The sequence below is a fragment of the Pomacea canaliculata genome, linkage group LG6 (genome assembly GCF_003073045.1).
Source record: "Pomacea canaliculata isolate SZHN2017 linkage group LG6, ASM307304v1, whole genome shotgun sequence".
NCBI classification, from domain to species: Eukaryota; Metazoa; Mollusca; class Gastropoda; order Architaenioglossa; family Ampullariidae; genus Pomacea; species Pomacea canaliculata.
The window spans coordinates 1,507,035-1,519,702 of record NC_037595.1 but is presented as its reverse complement, the minus strand read 5'-3'; the positions used below and the strand labels follow the sequence as shown (position 1 = coordinate 1,519,702).

Sequence of the window (12,668 nt, the reverse complement as noted above, 5' to 3'; positions counted from 1 at the left end):
TTAAACACATTTTACTGACATAAATCTGCATTACAAACAAACTGCTCATGCAAAAAAAAAAAAAAAAAAAAAAAAAAAAAAAAAAAAAAAGAAGAGTGAAGAGTAGGAGAAAAAACTCACAAGTCGGTTCTATTTATAGCATCAACACCTTGTGAAACCCAGTTACCAATGTGTAAACATCAAAACCAGTAACAAGAAAAGGGCAAGTACTATCAGTCAGCAAAAGAGATGAGCCAAAAACTCTTGTTAAATAATACAGGTTGGACCACATAAAACTGGTATGTCACTGCATGGAGAGTGGAAGAAAAATAGACCGTGGGTTATACTCAGACGTACAGCTTTTATGTGCCCCACCCTGTATTATACTGATACCCATTTGAATTTGATACCGTCCAGATATGATGCTGTGGCAATATTGCAGCACCCTGTTCAGCCTTACCTTTAAGTATTAAGTAACATTCTGTGCGTGTGAAAAACACAGCTGACAAATAACATCTAAAAACTAGGGGGGTTGGGGGATGCAAATAGCAAAGAACAGGTCTTTTGGAAAAAACTTGTAAATCACAAACTGCTGCAAACTTTGAACTTTTTACCACCTACACTCTGTGTGCATACCCTATGGATGTGCATGTACTCTCATACACACACTAGTGCTAGCTACAATTGTATTTACAAACACACAATTCCCCCACTCAAGATAAAACTAAAATGTCAACATTCACTTGGCTAAGCCACTTGTGCCCTTGTTCAAGAAAAGAAGAAAAAACAACAACACATGGCCTTCCAAAAACTGAATAAAGAAATTATTATCATTGTGACACACACAAAACCAGGTATTCATTTATAACCTTCCCTCTCCCTGGAGGCACTGCAAGAGAAATTTTTCTTAAACAACTGCACAAGTGGCCCAATGAACATTTCTGATGAGAGGAAATTCTATCACCACGTGAACATATGTGCTTGTATCAACAGCCCTTTCTGGTTCCAGCGTTCAGTCACTTTCTGTCAGCAAGTGAGCTATGAGAGAAGTTCTCTCTGAATATGAATACTCTGAGACAAACCATATGCAATATAAGTCCTGTTGAACACTTTGTCCTGCATGCTGATCATAAATGTTTAAGTAGAGACTATCAACAACAGAGATCCAGGAAATATGACAAACTCACTATTCTGAATCACATATATAACAGCGGGGAAGATGGCGGGCGAGGGAATAAGTAACATTTTGCATTCTATTTATAACCAGCGGAAATCCACAGATGCACATGACGGTGTCTGTGAGCTTAAATGTGTGTGCGTGTCTGTGCAAGAGAGAGAATAGGAGAAATGAAAGCAGCAGGTCATGTTTAAGTATATCAGAATAATGAAACTTATTTAGGTCAAGGATTCACAGCTTTCATCATTATTCAAGGTAAATGTGACAAAACCTCAAAAATCGAAATTGAACACAAAAAATCAACACGTTTTTGGACAATTTTCAACCTATGCATGCAAGCACATGTGCACCCCTCCCCCAGCCCCACCCCACAAACACACAAGAAAAATCAGCTGCCTTTATTGTTGAGGCAGTTTTTACATCCCAGTCAAATATGAAAAGAAATTACTATATACGACAATGGCAATAGAAAATACTACCCAAGATCATCTGCATGAAGGGTGGCAAGTTCAATGAAACAAATTATATTCATATTTTTATATTTTACATAAGCATGTTTAACATTATTCAAGTAACCAGCACCCCCACATAGCACAATATACAAGGCAAAATACAGTCGTCCAAAATTAATGCAACTTTTAGTGACGGCTTACACTTTGTCACTATAAGTATACCATGGCCGGGACAAAGTTTCTGCCACCAGACTGAATGCTGTCAGTATGATTTTTCTGCAGCAAATGGATGCGCTGACAGTTTTTCCAAATATTGTGGGGATAATGTATGCCCTTTCACGACAGATTTAGCCCTGTGAATGTATCCTGCAGTATTACTTTCATTGTTTTGTCAGCAAATCTTACTTTCATATTTGGTAATATTGGCTCTTTTGTGATGCAACTGCTTTGTGACTTGGTTCAGTTAGCTGGAAGACCTATTTCAGGTGGTACTGAAACATTTGGAGAAGGTAATCTTTTCCCTCATGTCTGTGTGTTAACAGAATACTTGAACAGACTGTAATACATTTCGACCAATGGCAAACTGTAAGATTTTTATCAAGTGGCAACAACCTTGACTTTATTTACAGATAGGGCATGTACATTTTTTCTGAAATGAGAACAATTTCCCCTCATCTTCTATGTACCTAAGCTTTGCACAACAATGCTGGGCAGTCTAGCTTAGACTTTTAAGGCCTACATGAATATATTCACACAGGATCAAAGCATTTTTAAGTAGCTAACACATGCATACACACAGTAAAGTTGGTTTTTTATGATGAGATTGCAATCTTAAAATAAAAATCAAGTGGTTCAGAGTTGCATGATGAGCCAGTGAATCATAAGCTTAATCTATAAATACATTTTATGCAGGTGTGATATGGCAACATCAGAAGAAAACAAACTGTTCTCTTCAGACAAAATTCTGTTTTTCAAAGCTTTATTATCCCAGCAAAGCTTCATAATAAATATTTAAATTCATCTGTTTATTATGCTAGAATTGTAATGCAGAAAGAAGAAAACATTCGTCCATTTTATCATTAAAAACATTACATCTTCTCCATTCCATATGCCACACTGACAGTGGCAGTCATACAACCTGAACTTTGAAATAAATAACAAGACTTTTTTCTTTTTTTTTGGTGAAGCGAGAAATATGAGAAATAGTTTAATTTGGAAAATTTTCGGTATTCAATTTCAAAGACATGGCACCAGATTGTCTTTCCCTTGCCCGAAAAATTAAAAGTCAGTTCTAAAGTTTTATTCTACAACCATTACCTTTTGGCAAAAAAAAAAAAAAAGCACCAAAACAGTACCAAAAGAAATGTACGCTTCTTTTTTAGTTTTTGAAGAAAAATAGATTGTATTAGGGATGTAGAGAAAATCTCACAAACAAATGTGTTGCTACAGTCAGCCACACTTGCATGAAGCTTCCGTCATCCACAGGCATTACATCTGCACACTCATACAGCACAAGATGCACACGGCTTGCAGACAAGGATACCTAGTAAGCCAGAGTACACACACTTGAAGCAGGTACAGAGACTCATGCCATACCAGTTGCTTTAAGAAAGGTCAAATGTATTTTGGGGGAAGTGACTGGTACTGTAGATTTCATTTCATTACATGAACAGAAGCCAAGATAAAAAAAATGTCATCTTTTTGATGACTGCAGGAAATATTTACACAGTTTAACATCCCAAACCAATTTTCAATTCTAAGGATGGAAAAGTTATTTCTGAACATATTTTTTTTTTACATTATTCATCCTTAGCACCACACGCGATGGACCCCTCCTCCATTCGCCACCAGCTACCTCATTCCCTTTAAACAAATATATGGGACCTCGGTCATGGAACAACAAATCAACTTTGCCCGAGAAACAGCAGCAGTAGAACTTTTATGAACATTTGAGGTACGGAGGACAGAAGGGGCAAGATGCCGCATTACTTATCTGATGGCCAAAGGTGGGAGATGGAGCTGCGTAGCTGTAGAATTGGCTGCCATTGACGCTGCTGGCAAAGGGCCCATAAAACACCTGGTCGATTACCAGGTTGTTTAGCTGGTCCAGTTCATGCAGCTCGATGCACTTGACCTGGGCTTTTCGTTCTTGCGTCATAAGCACCTGGTAAGCAAGCTGGTGAATAAGGTTCAGCGTCTGGCGGCGCTCATGTCCCATTAGGCAGATGGTGCTTTCATCTACCACTCGATACAAAGTCATCAGGTAATGGTATTTCATACTTTCATCCCCAGAGAAGTGGTTGGCTAGGTAGGACTCCAGTTTTTGTCTCTGCTGGTTGATGTCACTGAAATCAATGAAGAACCTAGAACACATGTACCTTTCCATGGTCCGGATATCTATGTCATCTGCAGGCGTGAAACTTTTTACCAGCAGATAGCAATACTTCAGCAAACCACCTCCTCGGATTTCCTCGGGATTGCGGGTGGCTATAATTTTGTTATTGAGGTGGTACCAAGCTTCGCTGAAGTCCCCGTACACGCTTTCTGCCACTACTGTCGGGTAGAAATGCTCACTCATGGGCGCCTGGGACACGTCGTAGAAAGTCAAAAGACTATCTAGAATCACCTGGAAGGAATCAACACTGAACTCGAACTGTCGTTTCATCTTGTCAACGAACTTCAACTCCACATTCTTGCGCGTTTTATTTGAGAGCGAGATGAGGCTCCATCTGTCACCATGCTCGTTGCAAACTTTCACCATCTTTTGAACGTACGCCTCTTTCAGGCTGCAGCTGCTCATTTTATCTTTACTCACGCCTTCTGGCAGAAAATCAAGCAGACACTCAAGCACACAGTTGCGAACCTTCTGCAGCTCATTGTGGTTTGACAAGTCGACACCAAAAATCAAATCCAAATCGTTGAACTCCTGGCAGCTGGCACTGTCAAGAATGTAGCTGGCAGCCCCTCCGTTCAGGCGCACGTCTCGAACTTGGACACCTTCAGCAACAAGTTTCTTCTGCACAACTTGGACAAGTTCTCGCAGCTTGACGTGCAGGGTGGGGAAGTTCCCACGGCCGTGTATTGGCACCACATCCTCCATCACTTCGTGCAGGCGTAACACTTGGTCGTAACACAACACCTGAAAGCGGTTGCGACAATTCAGGGTAGCCATGTCGGTAAATGAGATGGTTTGAAGCTAGCAGCGTTTCTGAAAGAAAAAGAGAAGACAATGTGTTGACTTGACACTGGACACAAGCTGGCGGAGCTTCAGCCTACCTGCCACCCACAGGCCCGGCGGCTGATTTGTGCAGACATAGCAGATTGTTACGTAGCACCCATTGTCAACCACTTCACTCACGCTCATATCACTGCGCCCAGCAAAATCATTTTCAAAAACCATAATCTAAAATTATATTTAAGTAAGCCAAATACGCTAATTAAGTTGACTGGATAATCTTTAGACCAACCTTAGTCTGCTGACTAATGTTACACAGAAAGAACATTCTAGAACTACTTTCACGCAGTGCGCGTGTATCCCCCCTTTTACTGGCGTAAACAGCTGATCGCAGGGCGCTATTTTTAGCGGGGCATTGATTGGCTGGTGTCGCGTGTGTGACGCGGTGTGGAGATAGCAAACGCTCCAGTCACGCTGAATAAGCTTTCTCTCTCTAGCCGCTAATATTTCCTATCGTGATGCAACAGCACATCTGTACTAAACAAATATTCTAAATTAAACCAATGTTAACTAAGAGATAACAACGTAGGAGGTTGCCATACGGCAGTAAGCGCTTGTGCAAGGGAGGAAACCGCCCGATTGAAGCCAGCGGGTAGGTCACTCAACCGGTTTTTTTTTCTCTCCTTGCCTCGATTGCTCCATATGTTACAAGACAGGGATGTCTGGCCTCGCAGCATCGTCATTTGCTTTGCCGTAACTTTGAGAGAACTATAAACTAAAGTTGGGCAACCAAAATGTACAACTGTCTTTGAGATGGTGAGCTGTTTGTTACATATGTACACTACTTAACACATCCTTTGCAGCCTCAAAACAAAACCACGGGTATGTGCAGCATATGGAACATGTGCGTGTGACAGGGATATTAATTTCACCTACAACAATTATGTTTTTCAAGCATGTCGTCTTTACCGCTATGAAATCCCTTAAGTAAAGAAATTACAGGGTAATGGCCTCACAGCATACCACCTCATATTTCAAGTGGTTGACAATATGGTAACTTTTTAGTAAAGAACACTTAGCTTTAATGTACATTCTTTACTAATACTTCAAATTAAAAGTTTATTGTGTAGTTTATTAGGTACACTGAGTAATGTACAACTTTACTGCTTACACTGTAAATATACAGGTACTGCAGTGAAGGTGTAAATGATTTCTACTATACACTTTTGGTAGTAACACTATTTTTAATGTTCTGAGAATAGAAACTATAATTGTTTGATTTTTTTTTTGTCTCAGCATTTTTGTTCGTTAAAAGGCCACAAGAATAATGCTAGTCTGATCCATATGTTTGGGCATGGTCAATTTGTTCAGCTATGCTGGTACATTGACAAAGTGTGAGCGAGTCCACACACACACAAATACAGACAAAGTATACACAGAAGAAGAGACCAGTGCTCAACAGAACAGAAGCAGCCTAGGTAGGGCCAGTGTTAGGGGCCAACTGCATAGCAACATGCAGAAGGATGATGTACTGATTGCATGGGATCTTGTTCAGATTTCACAAACTGGTTTGTGATCTTCAGCTCAACATATGGATCAAAACCAAAGATTTATAAACCCTACCAAATTAAAAAAAAAAAAAAAAAATTCCAAGTCTTCCTTTAGAACATTATTTAAATTACCACAGTAGTAAAAGTATGATTTCTGGTGTTACTGACAAATCCTGACTGGCATTCTGTGGTACTTAGGACTGATTATAACTGATTATAACAATCAAGACCATGTACTATATATTTTACTAATTATATTTTTAGATTGTTTTTTAACTTTCATACAAACTCGGATGCACACATGTCACCGATATTGAGATTTGCCTAAATCAAGCGGCTGAAGACCACGAAAATTCAAACTATTTTAGAAGACGGCGACAGATCTGAGTGACACTAGACTTCCAACAATCCCACCGGCGAAATCTGCTCACAATTTTTACAATCAGTTGCACACAATATCTTACCTTAGTATATCAAAGTCCACTTCATAAATGATAACTTGAGTTGTTAGCAAATATTACGGCTTCTCTCTCTCTTTTTTTCCCACCGTTGTCGAAACAAATCTCTTCTTCCCAACTAGCAGAGTCGTATCCGTTAAACTTCTTGGCGATGGAGCAGAGTCTTGGTGACCATCGACAAGTGCAGCTGATGATTGTGGGCGCCTGACAACGTGTGCGATGTTAAGATGCGAGGCTATAGGCAGGACGAAGAGCTGAGATGGTGCGTGTGTCGTCCTACAGCAAAGACGCCCTTCTGCTGCGCTTTGCGGCTGCCGACTAACGCCGTGCGCTGCTAGCGCAATGATGTAGCGCTCGGGGGGCAGGCTATTTTAGGAAACAGCGGTACGCTCGAGGGCAAAAGAACTCATTGACGATACGCGCTGGCAAAGAACAACGCGGAGTGGCCCAGGCGTTTGCGTCAGCAAGAGACAGTCTAAATCGATTTCTCTCAACGTTGGAAAAATACCGTACGTGCTGTGCACACGCTGGACAGCAAAATCGATCAAATCTCATTAAGTCTCACTATATTTTCCTTATAAGGAAAGGGTCTTTCCAAAAGGAGACGGTTGTCATGGCGACTGGTTTTACGTGTGCTGTCGTCAGAGCGGCGATAGCCAATCGATGTCAAAACACTTGTGAATGGCGTGGACTTGTACTATGAAGAATATAGTCTTATTTCGCTGAAATAAAAGAAAATGAGACAATCGTGAACATTCCAAAAGGTCTGTTTACATAAGAACATTCAAGAACTGTTTGTTATAGTATGAGCAAGGCTATTTTGAGGTAGGTGCAGCCCACAAATTGTGTTATTTCGTGGTTGCTACTCGCGCTGAAGCAACGCAATCGATAGCGAGGCGTACAAAGGAAACCCTCCCATCCATTCCGTACTATCGACCTCCTCAAGACGGAGCCAGCAACATTTATCTTTCTAAGCCTGAAACTATAGCCTGCTTTGAACTGTACACCTGGCGTGCCGCACTCTCCTACTGTCAACGCTTTTTCGTGGTCTTGCTCCTGCTTTAGGAAACTCGAAGCTTCACATAATTATAAATCTGATCATTTAGCAAAGATGTAAATTCTTCTTTTTTTAAAAGATTTTCCTCGGCTACTATCCATTCCCCCCCTCCAAGTATATCGGTGTCTACAACATATAGTGATGCTGATATCAAAACAATTTGGAACAGTGAAGTTGCCTGAGTTGCGATAAAAGCTAGAGCAAACAAAGTAAACTCTGATATTGTTTTCTTCTTACTTCCTTATTTTTGTTCTATTTCTGTTGTCCCCTATTGTTATAGTCAGACAGATCAAAGTTTACATATCTCTTTTAACATCCCCCTTAGAAGTAAGTACAGGGACAGTCTCTCTCTCTGTACAGGGCGTATTGTACATCCTCTTTGCGATGCCCGACTTCAGGCCCACGTCCGCCGCTCTAACGGTGTCATTGCTCTCTTCCTGTGAAGTCCCCGGTAGGGCTGCAGGCCGACGACGATGTCGCTGTAGTTGCCGGAGAGGTCATGGCTGTCATCTTGACCCGCCGCAGAGGTCAAAAGTCATCCTTGGAGGTCGAGGAGCGATGAGGTGGGACAAGCATGACGTCTGCTCAGCGCGCGCTCTGTCTGTGAGCTGGGACTTGGTGATCACGAGGATTTCGTTGTTGTTTAAGGAAGGAAATCACAAACCGTCACCGGCAAACCTACCGCATGGCGGAGTGTCGGCACAGTCTCACATTTTACACGCATGCACGCGAGCACACGCTTCACAGTTATAGGAATAATTATACACTCGAGAGCGCGAACACACAGTGTTTACACACACACACAGCCACAGTCGAGTCCACGTAAAGACAAGACATGTGTTGGAGGCTGACTTAGGAACCTCATCTGACCTCTAGTAATTGCTCCATCGCCTATACTATCCTACAGAACCTGAATGAACGCTTCTGGGAAATAGTTGGGTTTTTTTTTTTTTTGTACTGAGCTCGGCTCAGCGATTTGACCAAAAAAACACACACAAAAAAGTTTCGCACTCTAGTAGACCTTTAACTCGGGTTCAAAGCGTGATGTTATCCGATGTTTGGGCAGCCACTGTTGTGTAGCACGTCACTGTACGCACAGTCTCCTGTGTCCGATTGTGGATACGTCACACTGCACAAGGAAGACAGCTGTATGTGATCATAAAAACCCGGCAGGATCATCGGATTCCGAGAAGTTTCAGGGATTTCCCTAAACAAATACATTTAAATGTCGCATGTGTGACTATTGGAAACTTTATACGCAATGGGGACATATTGATGGGCCGGATGTGTTCGATTAAATAGACCTTCACAGGTGTGGCCTGCTGCTGCATCTGGGCCCAGGGTAGGAAGCAGATTTCCCGTCGACATAGCTGGTATTACCACCGATTTGAAACTAGTGGATTACTGGCTGACTCTGCCACAGGCCTTCCTACTGATCGCAAGGCAATACCGTCTCAATATTTGTAATATCATGCTACTGTTTATTTTTCGTAAGCTATCGACGTTGCATACTTTTTGTTGTTTTGAACCGGTTTAGTGATCTGATTTCCAGTCTGAGTAGGAAGATGTCAATATGTTCATGTTCCACGCTGGGTTTTATCAGGTCACTAGTATCCAATAGTTTGAGATCAGTGGGTATTGCCCATAACAGAGGGTATTGCCCATAACAGAGGGTATTGCCCATAACAGCTAAACTCCGGTATCAAGCGGTGTTATCATTGTTTTTAAGTCCAAGACTATGCTGTGGCTTGTAAAGTCGAAAAATTATATCCCCGGACACGTGGTGATTGATAATGTGATTGGGCTCAGCCGACCGGTTATTCCAAAGACATTTGGACAATCTTACACACACCCAAAACATCCCAATGGTGACTCAAAGGTACATCTTTTCAGGAACAGGAAACATGGAGACAGGCGGCAAAACTTGGTAACTGTATGCTGTCTTCCTCTTTTTCTTCCCCACGGACAACAAAGTGCGCGATAAGGACGAAGCGATACTACATACACTCTACCCCAGGGGTAGCCAACACAGGGATGCATGGACCACGTGTGTTGCCCGCGGGGCCTGGGGATACCTGGCCTGTCTACTATCGTGTATGTTACTCAGTAAGTTTGTATCAAATAAATAATTCCTCATATTACTCAGTTCCCAGTGTCCAAAACGTTGGTGACCCCTGCTCTACACCTTTGCCGGAAGTCTGACTTCTGGCACATGCGCACAGGACTCTGCAGTCATTCCAGCGTTTGTGCTGACTGCATGCCGGACTTTATTTATTTGCTGGGAGGAGTATTTTACTTCATCACAGCTGATTTATTGCTTTATTATGATGATGATTATTATTATTTGCTGCGAGGGACTGTTTCTACTGTGTCACAGCTGTCATTATCACTGACAAACTGAGTCATTATCTTTGCCTCCACTCGCGCTCACATTGCGCAAACATCTGCCATCTCTGGCATGCCAGCCCTCAGGGTGAGCAGGATACGACCCCACACCGTTTAGTGCCTACCTGTGGTATACACCGTCTATTGTGTTGTCATGTTTGGCAAATTGTAACATCCGGGTCTTAGAAACATTCGGCAAACATGGTCACATGTTGCAGCAGCACGGGTCCCGTTAAAAGGTCCGCCATTACGCCTATGTGTAATAGTTGTGGGGAAACGGATGTACGTCATCACCAAGAAACGTTTACCATCTTTAGGGCAATGGCTGGCATGTCCTAGGCGCAGTGAACCACTCACAGCTCACCGCCCACCGTTCCTAGGTGGTGGAAAAGCTCCATTTAGCTAAGCATGGAGGATTTGAGACAATGCGTGTCCAGCCTGCAGTTCTGATAAAGCTGATGAGATTTGACAAAAGCCAGGCTGCAAAAGTACACGTACACAGTCATGCTGAAAAAATAATCAATGTCAGCTGAAAATTCCATCCCAGAATCACCCTGGGCGACCATCATACGTTCTACATATTCTGAGGAAAAAAACAAAGTTGAGGTTTCGGGTTTGGCCTGCGGATGAAAATGGTCCAAACCGTCAGCTTACGGGATGCTAAATTTAATCTGGAGGCTGAGCAGGAGTGTGGCTGGGGGATGAGGTTGCTGGGGTTCCGTGTGCGTGACGAAAATCACGTGCAGTTGACTACTTCCTCCCCCTCACCTCCCCCTCTTGCACTTGCTTTACGGTACCCGCCCACGCCCCTGTGGGCTGTGATCAATACTCCTCCTCCTTGATCATCTCCTCCGCAACACCCCGCCCCTCCATCCTTTAAACCCTCCTGACTTCCTCGTCATACGGCCATGGCGTCCAGCCCCGCACGTCCACCTTCACACAACAATCAAACACGTCACACAGCCACCGCCGAGAGACAGACCATGGAAATTCCCCTTCCATGTTCCCCACCAGTCGTGACCAACTGCCCACGAGACGAACATCGCCCTTTACATCAAGTTTGGCTTTGTGATGGTCTGAAGGTACAGTAGTCATGTCGGGATGTCCAAACATTGGTTCCTTTGATAACTTTCTGACCATCAGGACGGCAATAGTCATCAGGGGGAACCCTTCCCCTCATCAGACAGTCATCGTGTGGCCAAGTACAAGGCAGTCAATCAGTTGGTGACATGACATCACTGACAACAACAGACATCCACGACAACAGACATTCTGTTTAGTGGGGAAAAAAAAGCAAAGGACACACATGACCTGCTGGTTATCTTGTGTTTGATGTAAATGGTTGGCTTATGTGAAAGTGATTTTTTTTTTTAAAGAGGAAAGACTGATGAAGGATGTAAGAAATTTCAATGCCCCGAAGAAAAAAAAAATCCCCGACGGCAAATCCGGAGAAAAGGTTTTGCATCCAAACTCCTTGTTCCTGGAAAGGAGGTGGGAAGTGATGAGGTGCCAGCCTTTGCTCTGGGGACTGACCAAGGTTTACCCCCTGCCCCCCTCGGGTTTTCGTGGGTTTAGTTAAGGGTTCTAACCATGTCAAGAACTAAAACAAAAATTGACGAAATAGCATACGACTCCATTTTCATTAATGATTTTTAATCGATAACAGCAAAAAATCGGGAAGAAAATGTTGTCCAGTACCAGTCCCTTGACAAAGGCAATAAAGGCTTGACTAAATGCTAAGTTAATCTGTCCAATAACGGCCAGGCCCCTCCTACCTCTACAATCTACATGATCTGGCACTTGGAGAGAACAATTAGCGATCTCCGGAAATTAACCTCAGAATGAACTTGCGTCGGCGGTTCCGGGAAGGAGTTACTCCCGTTGTTTTTTTGCAGTCGTTGAGGTGTACGTGGCAGTGCAGCCTCCAAACAACAGGAAAATAACTCAGCATTGATATGAACGATAACAGCCAAGTAATGCGATAATTTCAGGTTGTGTCAAGCACACAATTATGTTGTTGACTAATACCAAAGGCCAGACTCCTTGGCTCGCATGACAAAGACATAAAGTTCACTGCCATGGAAATGTTTTCTGTGTTGTGGGCAAATGCCAACAGTTCAGCCAGTGGGGGGCAGTATACACTGATGGGGGTATTTCCCCCAACTTTTCTCGGTTACTTTAACTTGTTTGTTCTCAGGAATGTCTTATTAGTCTGACTTGTCCTACACAGTGAGAATTACATTATGTTGCTGGTACATAAATTATTTCTTTTTCTCATCCTTCGGTCAGCATCATGAGTATTACTACATATCAAAATAGAATTTTTATTAGTAAAGTTGAGTATTTTCTCTCTTTTTTGTCTTGTGCTATAAACAAGTAGTTTTTGTGCATTATTGTGTAGATAAAGTTTATGTTAGTGTTGTATTTTGTGGTCG

The 12,668-nt window shown here is 42.5% G+C and overlaps 1 protein-coding gene across 1 annotated transcript; it reads right to left on the bottom strand.

Annotated features, from left to right (window-relative positions):
• Positions 1-1,235: 1,235 nt before the first annotated feature.
• On the bottom strand, positions 1,236-7,185 carry LOC112565651 (putative nucleotidyltransferase FAM46C). The gene is made up of 2 exons (XM_025241237.1): positions 6,798-7,185; positions 1,236-4,816 (listed from the first exon to the last, which is right to left on the bottom strand). The coding sequence occupies exon 2, from the start codon at positions 4,778-4,780 to the stop codon at positions 3,548-3,550; it is 1,233 nt and encodes a 410-aa protein (XP_025097022.1). The 5' UTR covers positions 4,781-4,816; positions 6,798-7,185; the 3' UTR covers positions 1,236-3,547.
• Between the last annotated feature and the right edge of the window lie 5,483 nt (positions 7,186-12,668).